At 45.2% G+C, this 25,719-nt stretch overlaps 1 protein-coding gene across 38 annotated transcripts in view; it reads right to left on the bottom strand.

The window, feature by feature from the left end:
- Positions 1 to 25,719, bottom strand: part of SYNJ1 (synaptojanin 1) — a 105,248-nt gene extending 79,529 nt beyond the window's left edge. For 26 of the 38 annotated variants that reach the window (XM_089330305.1, XM_089330306.1, XM_089330287.1 and 23 more), the window contains exons 1-2: positions 25,338 to 25,719; positions 24,268 to 24,413 (exon numbers count right to left, since the gene is read on the bottom strand). In XM_089330305.1, the coding sequence (XP_089186431.1) occupies positions 24,268 to 24,413; positions 25,338 to 25,435 (244 nt within the window). In that variant the 5' untranslated portion in view covers positions 25,436 to 25,719. 38 annotated transcript variants of the gene reach the window in all.

Here is a 25,719-nt window from a genome sequence, read left to right as displayed (position 1 = left end):
ATTTATTTGAAAGTCAGAGTTACTCAGAGAGTGAAGGAGAGGCAGAGAGAGAGAGAGAGAGAGAGAGAGATAGGTCTTCTATCTGCTGGTTCACTCCCCAAATGGCCACAACAGCCGGAGCTGCGCCACTCTGAAGCCAGGAGCCAGAAGCTTCTTCCAAGTCTCCCATGCAGGTGCAAAGGCCTAAGGATTTGGGCCATCTTCCACTGTTTTCCCAAGCCATAGCAGAGAGATGGATCAGAACTGGAACAGCCGGGATATGAACCAGCACCCATATGGGATGCAGGCACTGCAAGGTGGTGGCTTTATCCGCTACGCCACAGCACCAGCCCCCTGTACGGTTTTTTAAATGGGGAAAATAGGTTTCTTTATGAGGCTCTGTAAAATAAACAAAAATGCAAGATGTAATATGGATAAGCCTAAAAAGATTATTGTTCCACTTTTCTGTTAATTTAATTCTAGAAAATAATTTGAGAATTTTCTACTACAAATAATTTAAAATGAGAAAGCTTAAACTCTATTATATAGGATAACATGCATAATCTGTAAATACATATGGCATTTGTAAATACTTCACAAAGCCCATTTCTTTTCCCCTTAATGTTATCTTCTTGCAAATGCGTCAGCTAAAATGACCAATTTGTTGTCCTTCGACGAGTCCTACATTCTTTTTTCTCTGTGCATAGTGTTCTTTCTATCTGGAATAACCTTTAGCTACCTTTGTATTTTCAAACATTACTCACCCTTCCTGAAGTTGTCCCTGATCACTCTAGTTGGAAATAGGTCTCCTGTCTTATTTATACTAAAGTCACTTGTATACCAGCAATAGAAACCAGGTCTTCTTTAGGGCAACCTTACACAGTCTGAACACTGCCGCTGTTGAGCAAGTAGTCATCTAATACACAAAAATTACTCGAGAGGCTGTGGCAAAAAACAACTGCTTTGGGGGCCGGCATTGTGGCAAAGTGGGTAAAGGCACTGCCTGGGACGTCCCAGCGGCTCCATTCCCAATCCAGCTCCCTGCTAACGGCCTGAGAAAAGCAGTGGAAGATGGCCCAGGTGCCTGGGCCCCTGTCACTCCCGTGGGAGACCCAGAAGAAGCTCCTGGCTTCCGCCTGGCTGAGCGCTGGCCATTGAATCCAGCAGATGGAAGATCAAAAGATCTCTGTCTCTCTCTCTCCCTCTCTCACTCTAGCTAGCTCTGACTTTCAAACAGATAAAGATTAACATTCTACCTTACCATTGTTAGTATTTCAATGCCCTCGTTAATGACGTTTCCATTTAACAATTCCAGTAAGGTCTGGAAATTTTCATATGTGTATTTCTGTGGTAGGCAGTGAAGTAGGGGTGGGAGAAAACAGGCCTTGTTAAGTGATTGCCAACAGAGCTTAACTCAGTGGAGTTCTCCAGGTGGCAGGGTGTGTGGAGAGTTCAGTGGAAACAAACTGAAAGAATGGGCGGAAGTGAACGTTCAGGAGATATGAAGTTCAGGGAACTTTCCTGTTCGTGCAGTCTTTCAAGGTACCCATTGTGCTTTCAATGAGAGGAACAAACTGCCTTTTGTGGAGATGTTTGTATTTTTTTTCTTCCTAGTCATGGTGCCTTTTTTTTTTTTTTTTTTTTTTTTTTTGACAGGCAGGAGTGGACAGTGAGAGAGACAGAGAGAAAGGTCTTCCTTTGCTGTTGGTTCACCCTCCAATGGCCGCCACGGCCGGCGCGCTGCAACCAGCGCACCGCGCGGATCCGAAGGCAGGAGCCAGGTGCTTTTCCTGGTCTCCCATGGGGTGCAGGGCCCAAGGACTTGGGCCATCCTCCACTGCACTCCCTGGCCACAGCAGAGAGCTGGCCTGGAAGAGGGGCAATCGGGACAGAATCCGGTGCCCCGACCGGGACTAGAACCCGGTGTGCCGGCGCCGTAAGGCGGAGGATTAGCCTAGTGAGCCGCGGCGCCGGCCGTCATGGTGATTTTTAAACAAATAAGAAGCTAGGAAAAGCAAACCTTTCCTTTCACAAGTTGCTGATTTCTAACCACAAGTAGGTATAACAATCCAGTAAGTCCATTATTTTTGGAGTAAATGGAGGCAAACAAGATCTTCAGCAGTTCAGCTAAGGTAAAGAGGCCTCCCCCTCTCTAGTTCACGGGTTAAACACATAAGCTAAGGCAAATCCCAAGTTTCTGCTAACAAGCCTGTGTCCCATATCCAAGTACCTGGGTCTGATACCCAGCTCTGGCGCCTGACTCCAGCTTTGCGCTAATACACACCATGGGAGTCAGCAGTGATAGCTCAGGTTACTGGATTCCTGTCACCCATGTGGGACACCTGCATTGAGTTCTGGGCTCCCAGAACTGTCCTAGCGGCCTTGTGAGTACCTGGGGAGTAAACTAGCATTTTACTGGGTGGGCGCATTCTCTCCTTTCTCTCAGATTAAAAAAAAAAAAAGTTTTAAAGGTGAAAGGCCACAGAATAGACATCAGGGCAATTTGAACATAGACTAGATATCTGATATTTAAAAACTTAAATTTTCAGGGCCAGCACTGTGACATAGTGGGTAAGGCCTTCACCTGCAGTGCCAGCATCCCATATGGGCACTGGTTCAAGGCCTAGCTGCTCCACTTCTGATCCAGATCTGCTAAGGCTTAGGAAAGCAGCAGAGGATGGTCCAAGTGCTCCAGCCCCTGCACTTGCATGGAGACCTGGAAGAAGCTCCTCGCTCCTGGGTCAGATCAGCCCAGCTGGGGCCATGGAGACCATTTGGGGAGTGAACCAGGGAATGGAAGACCTCTTTCCATGCCTCTGCCTCTCTGCAATTCCGCCTTAAATAAACAAATAAATTTAAAAAAAAAAACAAATTTTCAGATGCGATGACAAAGAATTTGTAACTATGTTAAAGAAAAAAGGAGTCCTTATCATTTAGAAATACACGCTGAAATATTTATGATGTCCAGACTTATTTCAATTTAAATGGGGCTAGAGAGATTGCAGATAAGGATATAGAGAAACAAAAGTGTCCAGGAGTTGATAACTGCTGAGGCTTGGGTGACAAGATACCTGTGTGTTAATTACACTATTAACATATTACACTATTCTAATTTGAGGTAGGTTTTCTATGTCCTAAAATAAAAAGTCAAAAAATTTTTATTGTACCAACATTCTTTGTCATACTGGATAATTCAGAAGGGAGATAACAGTCAGTAAGAGAGCCAGAAGCTACTAGAATTCTAAGCGATCAAACAGATATAGTCTCCAGTTACCCTAGACTAGGACTGTATTAGCCAAAAGTTCAGCTGGACTGGAAGAGGAGCAACCGGGACAGAATCCGGCACCCTAACTGGGACTAGAACCCGGGGTTGGCGCCGGCCTGAACCTATTCTTGGAAAATAATAAGTGTACTTTACTCATCACTGAAGAAGCTAAGAGAAATTTTAAAGTACATAAGGCCATTGGTAGTAATATCCTACAAGTTAATTCAGATAACTTAACTCATTCCTATGTTAGCTCTGTGCATGTTTTCAAAGTTTTTTGACCTGAACAAGTTAACAGCTGAAGGCAGGCCTTACCTTACCTATAACTTTTACTATTTAAGCTACAGGAAGGGAACAAATACGGAAGCTGTAGAGATACCCTACTCATAAACTACAGAACAGAACATACTGAGAGCATAAGTGTATCAATTGTTCTCTATTACATTACTCACATTATCTTTTTTTCTTGTTTTTTTTTTTTTTTTTAAGCTGGAGAGGCTTACTTTCATAGTACTTGACCATATGACACAACTGGCATTATTATTATTATTATTATTTTTTTTTTTTGACAGGCAGAGTTAGACAGTGAGAGAGAGAGAGAGGGAGAGAAAGGTTTTCCTTTTTCTGTTGGTTCACCTCCCAAATGGCCACTATGGCCAGCATGCTGCGGCCAGCACACTAGGCTGATCTGAAGCCAGGAGCCAGGTGCTTCCTCCTGGCCTCCCACGCAGGTGCAGGGCTCAAGGACTTGGGCCATCCTCCACTGCCTTCCCGGGCCACAGCAGAGAGCTGGCCTGGAAGAGGGGAAACTGGGACAGAATCTGGCGCCCCAAATGGGACCAGAACCTGGAGTGCCGGCGCCGCAGGCAGAGGATTAGCCTAGTGAGCCGCGGCACCGGCCTCGACTGGCATTATTCAGAATTGTTGTTTTTGCACTCTGCCCTCTCAAATTAGAGTTTGAGGCAAGTAATGAGGTGTTAAGATCAAACTATAGAAATTTAGATGCAAACATAAGCATGTGCCTACTTCCTGATTTGCCTGAGTTGCAAACCTAAGGCAGAGATTTCTTAACCACAGAACGGTTGTCACACGATCAGACGCTGCCTTGCTGAATGGGAAAGAAGCAAAATTAATTTATCCTCCAAGATCTATACATAATTTAAAAGACACCTGTATGTAACTTACAAGGTATTAAAGGGTTTATTTTAAATGTAAATTCTTATAATGTCTGATGAGTTATAATTATTCAAACTAAACAAAGCCACTCAACGAGGGTCCTACTATCCAACATCAATATTCTGCTGTGGCGCAAACCTTCCAGGTTAGGAATAGATGGCCCCTGCCCCAGCTGATGCAAAGGACAAGCTAAACAAAGTCAGTCAGAACGTGAGAGCAAGTTAAAGTCAGGAAGACCGTGAGAACACTGCAAATCAGCACGCTCTTCCTAGAATCACAATTTGCCTGTGGTTACACGCAGGGCAGTTTGTGGCCAGCTTATTTGCATACAGCCAGCACTTTGGTATAGAACCAAAGAACCTCCAGTGCAGAGGATGCTGAAGACCTGATAGGCAAGCTTCTCATTTTCAGAAGAAAATGACAGGATGTTAGGAAATGTATCCAAAATCATAAAACTTCCTGGCAATAAAGCTTCTTTCCAAGTAATCATACATAACAGGAAAATATTTTAAAAGGTAAGTATTTTCCTTGTATAATTAAGATCCCACTAGAAAGGTAATGAACTATCCAAATTCATAGTCTATATAAACTATACATCTAATTTGGGTAGGATTTCTGAAAAAATAAGTTTTCAGTCTTTCACAGCAAGTATTTACTAAGTGTCTATCATGTACTAGAACCCTAGTAAGATTCTAGGAAAAAAAAACAGTCGGTAGCCTGACACCTTCTGAGGAGTCAGATGAGAAAGAAAAGCATTTTATAATCATACAAATACAGAAGTATAAATACAGTAAGTACTATGACAGAGTTCCAGTGAGCTGCAACAGGAGGACTTGATTAAAAGGGTTTGTTGGCGTAAGACTGCTGTGGTTAGAATAAGCCTGACTGAGGAAGCGCCCTTTACACTGAAACAGGAATCTGTCCAAAGGAAAAGTAGAGGTGGAGCTGGCACTATGGCAAAGCGGGTAAAGCCGCCGCCGGCACTTCCATATGGGTGCCAGTTCAAGTCCCACCTGCTCCACTTCTGATCCAGCCCCCTGCTGATGTGCCTGGAAAAGCAGTGGAAAATGGTACAAGTCCTTGGTCCCTGCACCCACAAAGGAGACCTAGAAGTTCCTGGCTTCTGGCTTCAGATCGGCCCATCTCTAGCTGTTGCGGTCATTTGGGGAGTGAACTAGTGGATAGAAGACCTCTCTCTCTCTGCCTCTTCCTCTCTGTAACTCTGTCTTTTGAATAAATAAATGCAAAATAAATAAATCTTGGGGAAAAAAAGTATAGATAAAAATATCAACATACATATACCAGATGACTCTGCAATTCCATTTTGACAGATCTATTTAACAGAAATGTGTACATATGTGCATCACAAGTCATGCACAAGGATATTAATACTGGTGTCAATCATAATAGCAAACACTGGAAATAAGCTGTTGTGCGAACACTTACTTTAATAGCAGGCTATAAATGTGATGGAATACCTACAGCAACAAAAATGAGAAAACTATAGGCATTTGCTAAAATATGGAAGATTTTCCATATTAATACTGAGTGAAAGAAGCTGAATACAAAAGAATACATACTGAATGATTCCATTTAGGTTAAACTGGAAAACAAAAAATACATCTATGATGTAAGAAACCAGGAAAGTGATTATTTTGTAGGTCACAATGGAGATAACTGGGAAGAAGTATGGGATCTGCTGGAGAGCTAGTTACAGTGTTCTATTTCTCAACCTAGGGCTGCCAATATGGACAGGCTCATCAAGCTAGGCATTTACAATTTATATGCTGTTTTACATGTGCTTTCATTAAGTTTATTATAAAAAAGTTAAAATTTAAGAAGGAATAGCATATGTGAAGACCATGAGAACAGAAAGAATTTGCTACATTCATAATTAAAAGGAGGCCAATGTGGCTGGAACACAGAAACTAAGAGGCAAAGTAGTATATAGGTAAAGACGAGGGCCAGTGCTGTGGCATAGTGGGTAAGCCACCACCTGCAGTGCCAGCATCCCATATGGGCTCCGGTTTGAGTCCAGGCTGCTCCACTTTCTATCCATCTCTCTGCTATGGCCTGGGAAAGCACTAGAAGATGACCCAAGTCCTTAGGCCCCTGCCCCCACGTGGGAGACCCAGACAAAGCTCCTAGCTCCTGACTTCAGATTGGCTCAGCTCCGGCCATTGCAGCCAACTGGGGAGTGAACCAGCGGATGGAGACCTCTCTGTCTCTCTGCCTCTCCTTTTCTCTCTGTGTAACTCTGACTTTCAAGTAAATAAATACATCTTTATTAAAAAAAAAAAAAAGTAAAGACATAGGCAGAGACTCTGACTTTATTGTAGACCATCTTAAAGAGTGTAGATTTACTGAAGAATATAAAGTAAGAGAACAACAATCTAAACTGTGTTTTTTTTTGTTTGTGGGGGCAGTGAGAACGGCTAGGGAATGCAGGGAGATTTAAGGAACCGAGTTTAATGGTCCATGTAAGAGATGACAGCAGCTTGAGTGGGAATGAACCAGCTAAAATGGTTTGAAGTGCATGGATTCTCAATGAAATTAAGAGATTAAAAGTTGACTGGAATTGGCAATGGAGCAAATATATGATAAAAGAGAGGACGAAGCCGGCGCCGTGGCTCAATAGGCTAATCCTCCACCTTGCGGCGCCGGCACACCAGGTTCTAGTCCCGGTTGGGGCGCCGGATTCTGTCCCGGTTGCCCCTCTTCCAGGCCAGCTCTCTGCTATGGCCAGGGAGTGCAGTGGAGGATGGCCCAGGTGCTTGGGCCCTGCACCCCATGGGAGACCAGGAAAAGCACCTGGCTCCTGGCTCCTGCCAGGATCAGCGCGGTGCGCCGGCTGCAGCGGCGGCCATTGGAGGGTGAACCAGCGGCAAAGGAAGACCTTTCTCTCTCTGTCTCTCTCTCTCACTGTCCACTCTGCCTGTAAAAAAAAAAAAAAAAAAAAAAAAAAAAAAAAAAAAAGAGAGGACGAAATACAGAGGATGATTCTTGAATTCTGGTTGAAACACTGTGTGCACAGAGTGCAATACATTAAGATAAGAAAGACCAAAGTGGGGCAGCGCTGTGGCGTAGCAGGTAAAGCTACCACCTACAGGGCCAGCATCCCATATGGGTGCGTTTGAGTCCTGGCTGCTCCACTTCTGATCCAGCTCTCTGCTATGGCCTGGGAAAGCAGTAGACGATGGCCCAAGTCCTTGGGCCCCTGCACCCTCATGGGAGACCCAGAAGAAGCTCCTGGCTCCTGGCTTCAGATCGGCACAGCTCTGGCTGTTGCAGCCGACTGGAGACTGAACCAGCGGATGGAAGACATCTCTCTCTCTCTCTCTCTCTTTCTCTCTGCCTCTCCTTCTCTCTGTGTAACTCTGACTTTCAAGTAAATAAATAAATCTTAAAAAAAAAAAAAAAGACCAAAGGAAGAGTCAGTTTGAGGTTAAGCAGTAGTCAACACAACCATCACGACACTATGCATTTTAACCTTTCTAAAAGAACTTAGATGATCATTAATTCCTACTTTCTTTTACCAGTGATCCATCTGACTCAAATGACATGATATGCGAACAGCCACAGCAGTTGGTTCAGGAATAAACAATTTATTCCAGTGCAAGAAGTACACTTTCATTTTGTGGATTCTAATCTATTATCTCAGACTGATACAGCTGAATCTCAATTGTGTTATCCAACATAATTATTCTATCCAGTTCTGTATCAATCCCACATAGCTTTGTAATAACTACAAATCAGAATACTATACTTTCTATCCCATTCCCAAACAGAGTGAAGAAACTGTTAAATAGAGTGGGCCAAAGACATCTGTCCAGGGTTCACCAAAGAGAGACAAAATAATAAATACTAATGTATAACCAGCTAGGAAGTCATTTAATTATAAGATTCAACCTGCCTATACTTTACACAAGATCAATAGGATATAAAAAGATTTTGCATACCTACATTTCAGGAAGGCATTCCACAAACTATAGCAATCCTACAGTCTACTACTGAACAGAATAAAACACAACCCATAATAAATATCTATTGGTAAATGCTAGTTAATATAAGCAAACATTTTCTATTTATAAAAATTTATGTAAGACCATAAAAATGGAAAAGAGAATAAACATATTTAAAAAACATGTTAGAGATAGTAAGTATTTTTATCTTTTCACTCATAGCCAGAAAAACATAAAACAAATACTAACTATTTAAAAAAACTCAGGACAGGCATTTGCACAGCAGGTAAGCTGCCGCTTGGGAAGCCCACATCCCATATTGCAGTGCCTGGTTCGAGTCCTGGCTTCTGCCAACCCTGCTTCCTGCTAATGTGCATCCTGGGAGGCAGCAGATGATGGCTCACACACCTGCGTTCCTGTCACCTGTTCCCGGCTTTGGCCTGGCCCAGTCTCAGCTATGACAGGCATCTAGGGAGTGAACCAGCAGACGGAAGATCTCTCTTTCAAATCAAATGAAAACAAGTAATTTTTAAGGATTAAAAAAACTCAAACAAATTAAAACTGTCACCAGTAAAAACATAACACTCAATTTTAAAAGCTATACCTTCTTTTGGCAGGGCAATTACAAGACAAACCAAATGTACTAATTCCATTCTATTTATTGCTTCTTTTACTCTTTGTTTCTTTTAAAATTTCACCAATTCAGGGGCCAGTGTTGTGGTGTAGCAGGTAAAGCTACTGTGTGATGCCAGCATCCTGTATGGGGACGAATTCGAAACCTGGCTGCTCCACTCCCTATTGAGCTTCCTGCTAATGGCCTCAGTGCTTGGGCCCCTGCTACCTACATGAAGACCCGGAGGAAGCTCCTGGCTCCTGGCTCCAGCCTGGCTTAGCCCTGCCCTTTGTGCAGCCATCTGAGGAATGAACCTGAGGATGGAAGATCTCGATCTCTCTCTTTCTGTAACTGACTTTCAAATAAATATATAAATCTTAAAAAACTTTTTCACTAATTCAGACTTTTATCACCCTACAATTTCTGAAAATGTTGGTGCTGGATCCAAAGAAGAGCAGTACTATTAACTACTACCTATTATAATTATCTCATATATTTTTCAGTTTTTTAATGTCTGAAAAGTCTTTGCACCTTCATTTGTGATTTAGTATATAACACCAGGTAGATGACAGGTTTTTTTCCTTTACAGTATAGATGTTGCCCCGTGTCCTCTGCTTGGATTTCTTCTAACAGAAAGTTTACTATCAGTCTTACCTTTACTTTGTACATATCTATCTCTTTTTCCATGACTCCCTTTTAAGATTTTCTCTACTGAGACCAGTGCTGTGGCACAGAAGGTTAAGATGCTGCCTGCAGTCCAGCAACCCAAATGGGCACCACTTCAAGTCCTGGATGCTCCACTTCTGATGCAGCTCCCTACTAATGCACCTGGGCAAGTAGGGGAAGATGGCCCAAGTGCTTGGGCCCCTGCACTCTTGTGGGAGACCACAAAGAAGCTCCCGGCTCCCATCTTCGGCCTGGTCCACCTTCAGCCTAGTCCAGTGGATGGAAGATCTCGCTCTCTCCTTCTCTCTCTGCATCTCTGCCTTTCAAATTAAAAAACAAATAAATAAATAAATCATAAATAAAAGTTTCCCCTACTCTATAACTGCCTTTCAAGGAAATAAGTCTTTTTAAAAAATCTATTTTCTCTGTATATAGGTCAACAGAATTTGGCTATGTATTTGTGTACAGCTTTTTTTTTTTTTTTTTGCATGTTTCCCCTGCATGGGGTTCATTTAGTTTCATGGATCTAAGGACATAAAATTTTCAGCAAGTTTGGAAAACTGTCAGGTATTATTTCTTCAAACATTTTTTTCTTCCTCACTTGCTTCCTCCTGGAATTCTATACATGAATATATAAATCACTTGAAATTGTTCCAAAATTCTCATGCTCTGTTTATTTATTTTAGCCTTTTTTTCCTCTGTATATTTCATTTTGGATAATTTCTATTACTAGATCTTCAAATTTGCCAATTATTTCTTCTGCAGTTCAAATCTAGTAATCCCTATTAGTGTAATTTTTTATTATAAACATTGTCATTTTCATTCCTAGTAATGTGATTTGGGTTCACATTTTTCACATCTCTTTAACCTGATCATTCTATCCTCTATATCTTAAACATCTGGAGAATTTTTATAACCACTATTTGAAAGTCCTTTATTAATTTTAGCATCTGTTTTTATAGATTGGCTTTTTCCTTCATTATAAGGTATATTTCCTGCTTCTTTGCATTTATGTTTTTTTGTCGTTGTTGGCTTTTCTGAGATAGAGGGAGGGACAGAGAGCTCTCATCTACTGGTTCACTCCCCCAAATGCCTACTATGGCTAGAGCTGGCCCTGATCAATGTTAGGAGCCAGGAACTCAATCCAAATCTCCCATATAGGTGGCTTTAAAAAAAAATTATTTATTTCAAAGGCAGACAGAGAGACAGACAGACACAGAGAGACATCTTCCATCTACTGGTTCACTCCCCAAATTACAGCAACAGCTCCAGGCTGAAGCCAGGAGCCTGGAATCCCTCTGGGTCTCCTACATGGGTGGCAGGGGCCCAAGCACTTGGGCCATCTTCCACTGTTTTCCCAGGTGCATTAGCAGGGAGCTGGATCAGAAGTGGAACAGCTGAACCTGAAATGGTTCCCAAATGGGAAGCCAGCGTCACAGGAGGTGGCTGACCCACTGTACAACACTGGCCCCATGGGCCCCATCATGTAAGCCATCACCTGCTGCCTCCCAGTCTTTATTAGCAGGTAACTACACCCAGGCAATCAGCAGCCCTACTGGTAACTGCTAGGCCAAATACACACCCCTACACACTATTTTTAAATTGAGAATTTTACAGTATTGAATGCACATGCACATACACACACACACACAAATACATCAAAAAAGTCTGAGCAAAAATGGAATGAAAAGATGTACATTTCCCACACACTTTCTGCCATTCCCATGTCTGTGTGTACAGACAGACGGATACTTGTATTCCTATTAATAACCTTAAGCTTTGTTCTGAGATACAGTTATCTGGAGACAAGATCCATTTGGGTCTCTCTTTCTTTTGTTTATTTACTTTAATATACTTGAAATGTAGAGAGAAAGAGAAATCGTCCATCTGTTGGTTCACTCCCCACCACAGCTAGACAGCCTGACCAAACAAAGCAGGAGCCAGGAACTCCATCCAGGTCCTCCATATGGTGGCAGTGGCTGAAGTACTTGAGCCATCTTCCATTGCCTCTCCAGGTGCCCTAGCAGGAAGTTGGATAGGAAGCCAAGTAGCTGGGACTCAAACTAGCACTCTGATGGGGAATGAGGACGCCCCAAGTGGCGGTTTAACTCACTGCAAAGCCGCCCCAGCCTCCCGCCTTGGGTCCTGAAACTTGGTTAGACGGGACCACAGAGGTATTTCCTCCAGGGCTGCTCTGCCCCGATACTGAAGTACTACACCCTTTTGATACTCAACCCAATCCTCCATTACAAGATCTTTCCACTCTGGCTATTTGGTCTGCTTCCAGTCCTGTGAGCTCCAGAAATTTTTCTAACTGCTCCTTTTTGGGTGATTCTTTCCTCACACACTGGCACTGAGCAGTACTCAGCTGATGTCTCAGGCAGAGCCCGTCATAAACCTCTGGAGCCGTCTGTGTATGTATCTCCGCTCTGGTACTCAGCCCTGAGGATGCCAGCTGCCTTGGGCTCTCAGCCTCCACTCTGTCTCCTGAACTCAAGGAGCCTGCTAGTCTTTGGGCACTTCTCTGCTGCACTGGTTTGGAAGCTCTCCAGTCAGTAAGCAATGGTAAGCCCACCTTGTTTGTTTCCCTTCTTCTCCTGGGTCAGCATCTTGTACTGCCTATAGTTCAATATCTGAAAACCATTCAATATATTTTATCCATTTTCTTGTTGTTATTATTGAAGGAGGGTGAATCAAGTTCCTGCTACTCCATCATGGTCAGAAGTAAAAATCTGGGCCAGTGCTGTGGCCTAATGAGTTAAGCTGCCACCAGCAATGCTGGCATCTCATATGGGTGCTGGTTCAAGTCCCAGCTGCTCTGCTTCCAATCCAGCTCCCTGCTAACATGCCTGGGAAAGCAGCAGAAGATGGCCTAATACTTTGGGCTCCTGAACCCATGTGGGAGGCCCAGAAGAAGCTCTTGGCTCCTGGCTTTAGCTTGGCCCAGCCCTGGCCATTGTGGCCATCTGGGGAGTGAACTAGTGGATGGATGATCTCTTTCTTTTTTGCTCTCTCTCTCTATCTCTGCCTTTCAAATAAATAAATCTTAAAAAAAAAAAAAAAAAAAAGAGGGGCCAGCGCTGTGGCATAGTTGGTTAAGCTTCCGCCTGTAGTGCCAGGATTCCATAGGGGTGCTGGTTCAAGTCCCTGATGCTCCACTTCCAATCCTGCTCCCTGCTGATATGCCTGAGAGAGCAGCCGAGATGGCCCAGGTGCTAGGGCCCCTGCACCCACGTGGGAGACCCCAAGGAAGCTCCTGGCTCCTGCCTTAGGACAGGCCTAGCTCCAACTGTTGTGGTCATTTTGGGAGTGAGCCAGCAGACGAAAGATCCCTCTCTGTCCCTGTGTCTGTCTGTAACTCTGCCTCTCAAATAAAATAAATCTTTAAAATAAATAAAGTAAAAATCCTGCCATAGTCCTAGACTAGGTACATTTTTATAAGACTAATTAGAACAATTGATAGAATGAAATCACATAAAAAAAATCACCTTTTAGAATTTTTTCTGATCACTGTGAGAATTTCTGCTTTTTCCTTTTATTTCCTCAAAGCAAAATAAACTGGTAAAAAAGTGAAAGCACTTAGGAACTACTGGTTTATTCCTATGTTAGGAAGGTATGACTACTACTGAGTAGAGAAGGTAGAAGAGCTGGGTTGATTAGATTTTTAAGAGAAATGAGAGGTTTAAATTGCTGTTGACTTTCTATTAAATATGTACATTCCAAAAATTAAAAAGAAAATGAATTTTCGCAACCCTAACATACAGTGATAGATAACAAGTCTGAATTTCATCATTTCTGTGCTGAAAAAGTCAACCATAGAAAGTCACTTCTTCCTTCAACTTGCGAATTTTTGTTAAAAAGAGACAGGATACTGCAATTTGTCTAAAGGGCAATCATACTGACAACATTTGGCAATTAAAAAAAAAAAAACTATCCACACTGGTTGTCATTACCACCTACTTCGCTTGGCATCTAAAATTCTAGAACCTGACATTTAATTTGATCCAGCAAAGAAATTTCATGTTTTTAATGACATTATTATAAATTAAGTTCTGTTTCTCCTATATTAATGCTTTGAAGGCAAAAACACAATTTTAACAGTTCCGTCATTAAAATATGCTACCAATTTTACTCTTTAAACTCTTCTGTTGGCTTTCCTTCCTTTTTGTTCTACATCTCTCACCTCCAAAAATAACAGCCACCACCCTCAAGAGCAAGAAAAATGTCAAACAGAAGGACTGCGTCACTGGAGCAGTTATTTAATCTTTCCAAGTCTCAATCTCCACATCAGCAAAATGTAGATATAAGCAGAAGCCACACAACTGAAAAAAGCAAGTCACATGCCACAGTCCGAACTGTATATTCAGATGCCCTGGGGCACTGCAGCGAATTCTCCGAGGAACCCAAATACTAAATTAAAGGAAACACAGGGATTCCCAATATAAGCTGGATGCTAGCCAAACTGATCCTGAGGTAGTTCAGAACTTTAACCTCAGATTGCAGCAGATTCCTCTGACAACACTTCTTTGTGAAGCTAGGCTTTTGGTGACTACTGCGATAAAAAGCAAATACAAGGCAGGTATTGTGACACACTGGGTTAAGTTGTCACTTGGGACCCCTGTGTCCCACATGCAAGTGCCTGGTTCGAGTCACAGCCTCTATGCATTTTTGAACCAGCTTCCTAATATGCCTGAGGCATCAATGATGGCCTAAGTACCTCGGTTCTTGCCACTCAGGTGGGAGACCCAGACGGAGCACCTGGCTCCTAGCTGTGGTCTGGCCTAGCTATGGCTATTGGAAGTATTTGACAGTGAATCAGTAGATGGAAGATATTTTGTCTCTCCTCTCTGTCACTCTGCCTTTCAAACTGATTAATTAGCATATTTTAATTAACTAAAAAAAATCACTCAAAAACCAATGTCAAACAGGGAATGAGGGTAGCAGTGTTCCATTTGATTCCAAGGTTTGAAAAGTTGCTCAGTACTCAACAATAACACACGTTCCTCTAATAAATAACTACGGTTAGTTAAAAAGGAAATGAATTACTTTATTTTTTGGGGGAATGCATTACTTTAAATTCATATGCATTACTTTTTCAAGCAGCTACTAAAATTGTTAGGACATAAATATTTATTGTTTAGACCTAACCGTGTAATTATCCGAGCTATTAGGTATTGGTTCATCAGCATACCAGGAAAAATTTAATGAGACACTAAGGGTGCCACAAAACAATAAAGTTTAGAAACCTCTGGCTTAATGACTGGCAGAGTAATCTTCCAGTTAATGGTAACTATTATTACTCCTTTACTGTGAAGATTCATAGAAAAGACTGGATACTTTACATTCCATGACAAAGATCTCCAGAATACTGTCCTACTGACATAATGACTCATATTTCCATGATAAAAAAAATTTAGCTAGACAAACTCAGATGGACAACCTGGGGTAGAGCCAGGTCTAGAGTTCAGTGATATGGTCTTGCTGTCTGCTAAGCACACGATTTGAGTTCTAAATCAACTCAGTTTTAAGAGGTAGGAATTTATATCACTACCCTATATCCCCCTCTTTCAAACAAGAGCTCTCTAACTTCGATTTTTAAAATCGCCCTCCATTCCCAGGTGTTGAACTTTCCTTACTTCACCTTGTATTAGTGTGTAATTATGAACTATTTACTGAAGCATGAAAAGGGCTGTTAACTCATAACCTGTGAACTCAATGCATGCACGTGAGACAGACAGCTTGTCCCTGCCGAGGGAGGTGCTGTATGCATAAAGCTGACCATCGCACTCGCTACTTCTCCTAGTCCAGGGCGGCACACTAGTCACAGAATCCACCTGTTCCATAAACCAACGCTCCACAGACATTAAATCTGTTTAATTGAATACTTTCTAGACTAATAATTTTAAAAACTAAGTAGCACTATTAGTACACTACTAAAAAATATTCACTATATCTAAGAATAAGAATTTTCATAAGTTCTGTTCTTTACCAAAAACGCAACACAAGCAGGCCTTTGGCCGAGCAGTTAAAACACTGTTAAGACTGCCCACATTACACATCACAGTGCCCGAGTCCCAGCTCTACTTCCAAATCCAGCTTCCTGCTAATGCACACTCTACAAGGTAGCAGGTGACAGCTCAAGTGGTTGGGTACTTGTCACCGATGTAGGAAGATCTGGATTGAGTTTTCAGTTCCTGGCTTTGGACTGGTCCAGCCCTACCTGTTGCAGGCATTTGGAGGGTGACTCAGCAGATGGAAGCTCTCTCTCTTTCTCTGTCTCTCTCAAATAAACGCGAATTATAAAAAAAAAAAGAATGAAATTATTTTAGTTTTAAAACAATTTGTTAACTGTATTTACAGAATAAGATTCTTCATAGAAATTTTTAATTGACATTTAAAAAAAATCTTGCTAATGTGGTTAATATGCTAATGTGGGGCCCACACTGTGGTGTAGTATTTTTTTTGTTTGTTTTTTGACAGGCAAAGTTAGACAGTGAGAGAGAGACAGAGACAAAGGTCTTCCTTCCATTGGTTCACCCCCCAAATGGCCACTACGGCCAGCGCGCTGAGCCGATCCAAAGCCAGGAGCCAGGTGCTTCCTCCTGGTCTCCCATGTGGGTGCAGGGCCCAAGCACTTGGGCCATCCTCCACTGCACTCCTGGGCCACAGCAGAGAGCTGGACTGGAAGAGGGGCAACCGAGACAGAATCTGGTGCCCCAACCGGGGTTAGAACCCGGGGTGCCGGCGCCGCAGGCGGAGGATTAGCCAAGTGAGCCACGGCACCGGCCGGGTGTAGCATGTTAGGCTTCTGCCTGCAGCACCAGCATCCCATATAGGCACTGGTTCTAGTCCCAGCTGCTCCTCTTCTGATCCAGCTCTCTGCTATGGCCTGAGAAAGCAGTAAAAGATGTCCCAAGTGCCTGGCCCCTGCACCCACAGAGGACACCTGGAAGAAGCTCCTGGCTCCTGATCAGTCCTGCTCTGGTCACTGCAGTCATTTGGGGAGCAAACTAACGGATGGACGGTCTCTCTCTCTCTGTCTCTCCCACTCTCTCTGTAACTCTTCCTTTAAAATAAAATATATGAACCTTGTAAGAAAAAGAGAGAGAGAAGGGAGGGAGGGAAGGAGGAAGGGAAGGAGGGTGGGAGGGAAGAGAGAGGGAGGAAGGGGGGGGGAGGAATGAATGGAGATTGTTTAGGCCATCTCCCAGTTTAGGGGCTCGCCCTGTGGCACAGCGGGTAAAGCTCCAGTGCCGGCATTCCATACGGGCTCCAGTTCTAGTCTCGGCTGCTCCAATTCTGATCCAGCTCCATGCTAATGTGCCTTGGAAGGCAGCAGAAAATGGCTCACGTGCTTGGGCCTCTGCACCTGTCTGGGAGACCCAGATGAAGCTCCTGGCTTCCAGCTTCTTCCAGGCCCAGCCTGGGCTGCTGCAGTCATTTGGAGGGTAAACAAGTGGATGAAAGATCTGTCTCTTTCTCCCCTCACTTCCATGACTCAGCCTTTAAATCTTTAAAAAAGTAAATAAAACTAAAAAAGATACTCTATCTTATAATAACCACATGCTGTCTACTTTATAATCTAGTTTAGATTACCCTTTCTGTAAGCATCATTCACTTACTAACCATTCGGTCTTCACACAGGAGTAGGATACTGTACTAAGCACTGGAGACAAAAACATCACTAAGACATGGACCTCAAGGAGCCCAGCACCCAGATACAGAAACCTGAGCACAGTTCCATACAACAGGAAAACATGATTCTAAAAAGGAATACTAACATTTGGTTCAGCCTGAGGATTTCAAGAAAACTATTTATTATCCCCATAATAGACAATAATAGCACTGAAATTCTGGAAATACATACATATAAAAGCAAAACAGCAAAAAAAAAAAAAAAAATCACCCTGATAATCATATCAACATCTCTGATGGGAGGAGTCCCGGTAACAGTGTCTGTGATCACAGTGTGCAGACAGGGCTGAAGCCATTTGCTTACTGAGTAAGTTAGGGAATTACGACTGAATTAAGCTTAGAATCCTGTCAACAGGACTTAAAGATGGAGTCCTGAGGCTGGACTAGCAGACACTCAGTTGCCAAGGGGATCCACGGTCAGAGACTATTTTCATTTTATGTTCCCTTTGCAATCTTTTTTTTTTGATATTTGCTAATAATATGAAAATTAAGGTTTTATCTATGTTATCTCACAGCACTCCTGGCATAAGCTAGGAAAATTAAGTGAACACAAACCTTCAACACTATGTGTTAACTAAAATGTCTAATATTTTTAAACTCAGGGCAACTAGAGACAGGTGAAATTATAAACTTTCAGTACATAAAGATCAAGTCCTGCCAAAGTCACATTACCATCTACTTTCAAGAAAAACACAAGTATTTAAAGCGCAACAAATCAGCAAATAAAAAGTGTTCATCTTGTGATACAGATGAAGTTCTACAGAAATGAATGAAAGGCAAAGACAAAAATGAGCTGGAGGAACCAGTGTTGTGGTACAGAAGGTAAAGCTGCCGCCTGCAATGCTGGCATCCAGATGGGCGCTGGTTCACGTTCCGACTGCTCCACTTCCGATCCAGCCCCCTACTGATGGCCTGGGAAGGATGGTGAAGGCGGCCCAGGTGTTTGGGCCTGTCACCTACGTGGGAGACCCGGATGGGGTTCCCAGCTCCTCTCCTGGATTTGGCCTGGCCCAGCGCTGGCTGTTGTGGCCATCTTGGAAGTAAACCAGTGGATGTTAGATCCCCCTCTCTATCTCACCCTCTATCTCTGTAACTCTCACTTTCAAAATGAACAAAATCTTTGAAAAAAAAAAAAAAAAAAGCAAGCTGGCACTGAGTGAGGCAGATTCTCGGGAAGACAGATGTGACTGGGACGCACAGGCTTGGACTGGCAAGACAGAGAAAAGCACCCGGCAGTCTCGGAGGGTGAGGGAAGAACAAGGAGCAGCACAGCAGAGGCTGCAGAGAGCCGAGGAAACACAGGCCTCCTTCCAGGAGATGAATACTAAGCCAGATGTGGAAGGTTCTGATCGGCAGGTGGAGGAGCGTGAACTTACTAATTTTAGTGAAAAACAAGTTATACTTCAGTTTAACATCAAAACTTATTTTAGAAGATTCTTCTAGTAGGTTAATATGCAAGATATATTAGAATTCAATGGACGGCACTGCAGCTCACTTGGCTAATCCTCCGCCTGCGGTGCCGGCACCCTGGGTTCTAGTCCCAGATGGGGCGCTGGATTCTGTCCCGGTTGCTCCTCTTCCAGTCCAGCTCTCTGCTGTGGCCCGGGAGTGCAATGGAGGATGGCCCAAGTCCTTGGGCCCTGCACTCGCATGGGAGACAAGGAGGAAGCACCTGGCTCCTGGCTTTGGTTCAGCGCAACACACCGGCCGTAGTGGCCATTTGGGGGGTGAACCAACAGAAAAAGGAAAACCTTTGTCTCTGTCTCTCTCTCTCACTGTCTAACTCTGCCTGTCCAAAAAAATAAAAAATAAAATAAAAATAAAAATAAAAATTCAAGTTGCTAGGATTGTTGAAGAGGATAAGAACATGTCAGTATTTTCCAAGCATAGGTCCTTGAATGAAACAGGTAAATAAAAATCATTAGTGGGGCCGGCACTGTGGTGTAGTGGGTTAAGCCTCTGCCTGCAGCGCCAGCATCCCATACGGGTACCAGTTCTAGTCCCAGCTCTCTGCTCTGGCCTGGGAAAGCACCAGAGGATGGCCCAAGTGCTTGGGGCCCTGCACCCGCATGGGAGACCCAGAAGAAGCTCCTGGATCCTGGCTTTGAATCAGCTCAGCTCCAGTCATTGCGGCCCTTTGGGGAGTAAACTAGCAGATGGAAGATATCTGTCTCTCCCTCTCTCTCTGTAACTCTACCTCTCAAATAAACAAATAAAATCTTTAAAAAAAAATTGATTAGAGGCAGAGTTAGAGGGGGGGTGGGAGGGAGAGGGAGAGAGAGACAGACAGACAGACAGAGACAGAGAAAGAGATCTTCCATCCGCTGGTTCACTCCCCAAATGGCTGCATGGGCCTGGGCTGGGCCAAGTCAAAGCCAGAATCCTCATACAGGTCTCCCATATGAGTGCAGGGGCCCAAAGACTTGGGTCACCTTATACTACTTTCCCAGGCACGTTAGCAGGGAGCTGGATCAGAGGTGGAGCAGCAGGCTGTCCCTGAGGCACAGCAGGTTAAACCTCTGCAGCACTGGCATCCCATACCAGTGCCTGTCTGAGTCCCAGCTGCTAAACTTCTGATCCAGCCCTCTGATAATGGCCTGGGAAAGTAGTGGAGGATGGCCCCAGTGCTTGGGCCCTGCACCCACGTGGGAGACCTAGGAGACCAGGAAGAAGCTCTATCCCTGGTCATGCTGGCCATTTGGGGAGTGAACCAACGAATGGAAGACCTCTCTCTCAGCCTCTCCTTCTCTGTAATTCTGCCTTTCAAATAAATAAAATAAATCTCAAAAAAATTACACAATAAACACTTTGGTATCACTTGAAACTAAATACTGGCCGGCGCCGTGGCTCACTAGGCTAATCCTCCGCCTTGCGGCGCCGGCACACCGGGTTCTAGTCCTGGTTGCCCCTCTTCCAGGCCAGCTCTCTGCTGTGGCCCGGGGAGTGCAGTGGAGGATGGCCCAAGTGCTTGGGCCCTGCACCCCATGGGAGACCAGGAGAAGCACCTGGCTCCTGCCATCGGATCAGCACAGTGCGCCGGCCGCAGCACGCCGGCCGCGGCGGCCATTGGAGGGTGAACCAACGGCAAAGGAAGACCTTGGTCTCTGTCTCTCTCTCACTGTCCACTCTGCCTGTCAAAAAAAAAAAAAAAAAAAGGAACTAAATACTAAATTAATCTTATAAGTAAAATGATTTAGTTAAAAACACCTTAAATAGTACTATTTTAAGAATTTTATAAAGATGATAATGTACCCAAAAGATTACACATTCTTTTTTTTTTAAATTATTTATTTATTTGACAGGTAGAGTTACAGAGACAGACCTTCCATCCACTGTTCACTCCGTAAATGATCCCAACAACCAGGGCTGGGCCAGATCAAAGCCAGGAGCCAGGAGCTTCTCCCAGGTCTCCCACATGGGTGCAGGGACCCAAGCACTTGGGCCATCCTCCACTGCTTGCCCAGGCACATTAGCAAGGAAATGAATGGGAAGTGGAGCATCCAGGACATGAACCAGCACCCATGTGGGTGCTGGCATTGCAGGCACTGGCTTAACCCCCTATACCACAAGGCCAGCCCTATACATTTATTCATGCTAGCTTTTCAGAGAGGCAATGTCCAAACATTTTTCTCATGAAAGAAATTACATATTCTGAATCTTAAGAAAACATAAAAAAATTAATAAATAGTTAAGATAAAACCTAGTTTTGGGGCCAGCGCTGTGGCACCACGGGTTAAAGCCCTGGCCTGAAGCACCAGCATGCTATATGAGCACCAGTTCTAGTCCCACCTGCTCCTCTTCTGATCCAGCTCTCTGCTATGGCCTGAGAAAGCAGTAGATATGGTCCAAGCCCTTGGGCCCCTGCACCCACGTGGGAGACCCAGAAGAAGCTCCTGGCTCCTGGCTTCAGATCCACACAGCTCCTGTCGTTGCAGCCATCTGAGGAGTGAACCAGCGGATGGAAGACCTCTCTCTCTATCTCTACCTCTCTCTGTAACTCTTTCAAATAAATGAAATAAATCTTTAAAACAAATAACAACAAAAACCTAGTGCTTTCTCCTTCAAAGGAATACCACAGGACAGGCATTGTGGAACAGCGAGCAGGTTAAGTCCCTCACTTGGGATACTCTGCTCCCACGGAGGAATGCCTGGGATCAAGTCCTGCCTCTGTGTCCAGTCCAGCTTCATGTGCACCTTGCAAGCCAGCAGGTGGTAGCTCAAGTACTTGGGCCCCTGCCATCCGCGTGGGAGACTCAGATAAAGTTCTTGGCTCCTGGCTTCAGCTTCGTTCAGCCCTTGCTGTTATAGGCATTTGGGGAGTGACCCGGTGGATGGAAAATCTCTCTCAATCTGTGTGTGTGCTTGGGGGGAAAGGGGGGCTGCGCCTTTAAAAAAATTAAATACTAAGGACAAAATGATTTTTTGGGATCTTTTTTTTAAAAAAAATTATTTGGCATAAAAGACAGTAAGACAGTTACTAGAGGTTTTGGAAATATGATTATTCTTAGGTTTCTGGACCATGGAGTAAAGTATGCCAATAATACTAAAAACTATAGGCAAAACATACATTGCAGCTGAAAATTAGACTTCACATTATAATTACTAATAACTACAATTAAAGAAATACATAGAATCTTGACAATATTAGGAAATCAGAAGCTACCAAAAGCCATGAGCAACTGGAAATGTTTCACATGCACAACCAAACGGTGTCCCCACCATGTTCCTCCACACTAGACGGTGCTCCAGCTTTTCAACTAATTAGTTCACTGAAAGGCAGAGTAGCAGACACACACATGCATGCAGGCACACATACACAGAGACAGAGAGAGGTTTTCCATCTACTGGTTCATTCCCCGAATGGCCACAACAGCTAGGGCTGGGCCAGGCTGAAGCCAGGACCATGGCACTCCATCCGGGTCTCCCGTGTTGATGACAAGAACTCAGGCACTTGGGCCATCATCCACATTAGCAGAGAGCTGAATCACAAGCAGTGTAGCCAGGAGTTAAACTGGCACTCTGATATGGCATGCTAGCATTGCAAGCAGGTGGCTTAACATCACAGTGTCACAACTCCCACCCACCCTTTTTTTTTTTTTTTTTTTGACAGGCAGAGTTAGACAGTGAGAGAGACAGACAGACAGAAAGGTCTTCTTTCCGTTGGTTCACCCCCCAAATGGCCGCTACAGCCGGTGCTGCACCGATCCGAAGCCAGGAGCCAGGTGTTTCCTTTTGGTCTCCCATGCAGGTGCAGGGCCCAAACACTTGGGCCATCCTCCACTGCCTTTCTGGGCCACAACAGAGAGCTGGACTGGAAGAGGAGCAACCAGGACAGAATCCGGCACCCATATGGGATACCAGCGCTGCAGGCGGAGGATTAACCAAGTGAGTCACGGCGCTGGCCCCCCACCCACCCTTTAAAAAAAAAAAAGATTTATTTATTTATTCAGATGGCAGAGTGTCCGAGACAGGGGACAGACAGTGAGAGATCTTCCATTGGCTGGTTATTCCCAAAATGCCTGTAACAGCCAGGGCTGCGTCAGGATGAAGTCTATTCAATCTGGTCTCTCCAGGGAGAGACAGGAACCGAAGTACTTGGGCCATCATCTGCTGCCTCCCACAAGCATCGGCCGAAAGCTTGGTTGGAGGAAGCAGAGGCGGGACTTGATCCCAGCACCACTACAGGACGCAGGCGTTCCAAGAAGTGGCTTCACCCACAACATCTGTTCAACTCTCTTATTTTTAATAAGATTTCATCGTTAGTATTATAATTGTAGAATGAAAAATTATGAATTGTGCCGTGCAAACTGACACTTCAACAAGATATATTTCTATTTATAAATATAAAAAACAATTTGAAGTAAGCTCATACTGATTATGACCACTACTGTATTTGTTTTTTAGAAGATAACTCCTCTTCCTTCATCCAATCCATGCTACTAAATATACCAAAATACATACACGCTTCTTATACACTGTTATCTATTAAGACTTTTCACTATGTCACTACCCTTTTCCCCATCAGCATGAAATTACACTAACTGATGTTAATATTCTTTATTTTATATGTAAACACTAGGGTCTTCGCTTACTGAGTCAGGAGAAAGTTTAAAGGAGAAAAATATTTAAGGGTAAGCATGCCTTTCAAACTATAATTTTTGATTTATTAAAGTATGATCAGTAACTAAACTGATCCTAACATAATGGAAAACATAATAACAACTAGTTATCACTAGAAAACCTCTAACACAACACTATCATATTTGAAATAACCCAAAACTGTAGTCAACTGCCTGAATCACGTATCAAGGAAGGAGCATAACATTCGCATTAGCCTTTTTACTTTTAATTTCATCTATCTGCTCACAAACTGATCGCAATCTCACTAACCTACTATTTTTCTTGTGCCACAGCAGCCCTTTAAAGCAGACTACAGAAAAAAAAAACTATTAAAATAATGCAAAATCAATCCCGCATCAACACGAACGTCTTGAAGTTGTTTACAATCCTCTTAATGAAAACATAAGGATCTGACGACCTCCGACGATACCCACTACTCTGAGTTAAGACGACCCATCAAAAGTGCAATATGCCGAGCAAACCATGTTACGGGTTTCTGTGCTATGAGACAGACTGGAACAACATTTCTTTGGGGGAAAAAAAAATTTACTTTAGGCAGCAGCCAAAGGATCCAAGCAAGCAAAGCCTTGTAACCAAACCCTGCACCACCTCCCAACAGAAACTTAACTGAGAAAGAGCGCACAGGGAAAACAGGTTTGCGTCAGAGGACAGAAAAGCACAAACCCGCTCGCTGCGCTACGAGAGGGTCTGCTCCTTAAAAAATAATAAAAAAATAAATTAAAAAAAAAAAAAAAAAAAACACGGTTGACCCGGCGGGAGCGGGGACTTACAGAGCACGGCCACCGCCCCGGACTCGAACATGAGACATTCCTCCTTGTGCCGAGTTTCCACGAGGAGGCTGAATGGCGGGGGGTCCAGCTTGTGATAGATCCGGAATCCTTTGCTGAACGCCATTCTCCCGTCTTCGGAGGCAGCCCTGCGGACAGCGGGCGAGGCGACGCCAATGAAGCCGGGCACCCACAAACCTCTCCCTGCAGCTCCCCCTGGGAGTGGGGGTGGTGGGGAAAGAGGGAGCTGGGGGGGGGGGGACCGTTTATTCCGAAAGACGGGTCGTCACCACGTTTACCAAGCAAGCCCAGGAGGAGCTCCCGGTTGGCTCTGGGCAAGGCATGCCAGGGTGTTGGCGACGGGAGTCCACGAACGGTCTGCTTAAGGGGCGCGTTTCCCGTTTAATGCGTTTCCCGAAAGGGAAATGTGTCTCTGAGCCTGTCTGTCGTTCGGAGTTGTTTATCAGCTTCCTGCTCCGAGGTCTGTCCCTACGCCGAAAGGGGAAAACGGCTCGGAAACTTCGAGCTCGCTCCTCGGCGCGGGGAGACGGAGAGGCGGCGGGAAGGGAGGCAGGCGAGCGAGGCTGGCTCCAAGCTCCCGGCGGGGCGGAGGAGCCAACGGAGGAGCGCAGCCAGGCTCTCTCCCGCGCGCGGCGGCGCAGGTGCCCGCCGCCGGCCGGCGGGGAACGGCCACCCGGCCGCAGTCGCGACTCGGGGCACGGACCCTGCCCGGGGTCCCTCGAGGGGTCCCGCCCAGGGGCGCGGGGACAGTGAGCAGCCCAACGCCTCCATGATGCGCCACAAGAGATGCCCCGGCGCCCAGACCGACCCTGTCCGCCTCCCGCCGGCAAGGCTGATGACAGCCGCTGTCACCCTAGCCCCGGCCCGACGAGGCGCCCGGCACAAGCCGCGGTCTCCTCGCGACCCCGCCCGCACCCGGTCACCTCGCACTGCGGCGGTGGAGGCGGCGGCGGCGGCGGAGACCGCCCGAGGAAGCGTCCACCCGCCGCCCGGCTGCCGGTGGGTCTGACCGCGGCCGCTCCCCGCCCCCGCCCCGCCGCCGGCGGGCTCACCTCTTCCTCCGGCTCCTCCTCCTCCTCCTCCCGCAGCCGCCGCCGCCACAGCCGCCCGAAACGTCACTTCCGCTCCAGCAGACCCATCTCTTCCGCATTGCGCCGCGGACGGGGGCGGAAGGCCCGCCCCCTGCGGGGGAAGGGGCGGGCCTTCAGGAAGGAGGCCCCGCCCACGCCGGGGCGCTCGGCGGGGCCCCGCGCCGGTGGACGGCCACCGCCTGCACCTGCAACGACCTTCGCCACCGGCGGCGTGACCTCGGAGGCAGCTGAAGGTCCCGCCGCCGGGGACGCCGGGAGAGGGCGGATTCGGCCTCCCTGGCCCCCCGCGCGTGGGCTCTCCAGCGCTCTCTGTCCCTCCCCGCGGGCGCCAGGGAGGGACTCT

This window comes from Oryctolagus cuniculus, chromosome 4 (assembly GCF_051225735.1).
Source record: "Oryctolagus cuniculus isolate XC-2025 breed Fujian yellow rabbit chromosome 4, ASM5122573v1, whole genome shotgun sequence".
NCBI classification, from domain to species: Eukaryota; Metazoa; Chordata; class Mammalia; order Lagomorpha; family Leporidae; genus Oryctolagus; species Oryctolagus cuniculus.
This window is presented reverse-complemented; position numbering and strand designations above follow the sequence as displayed.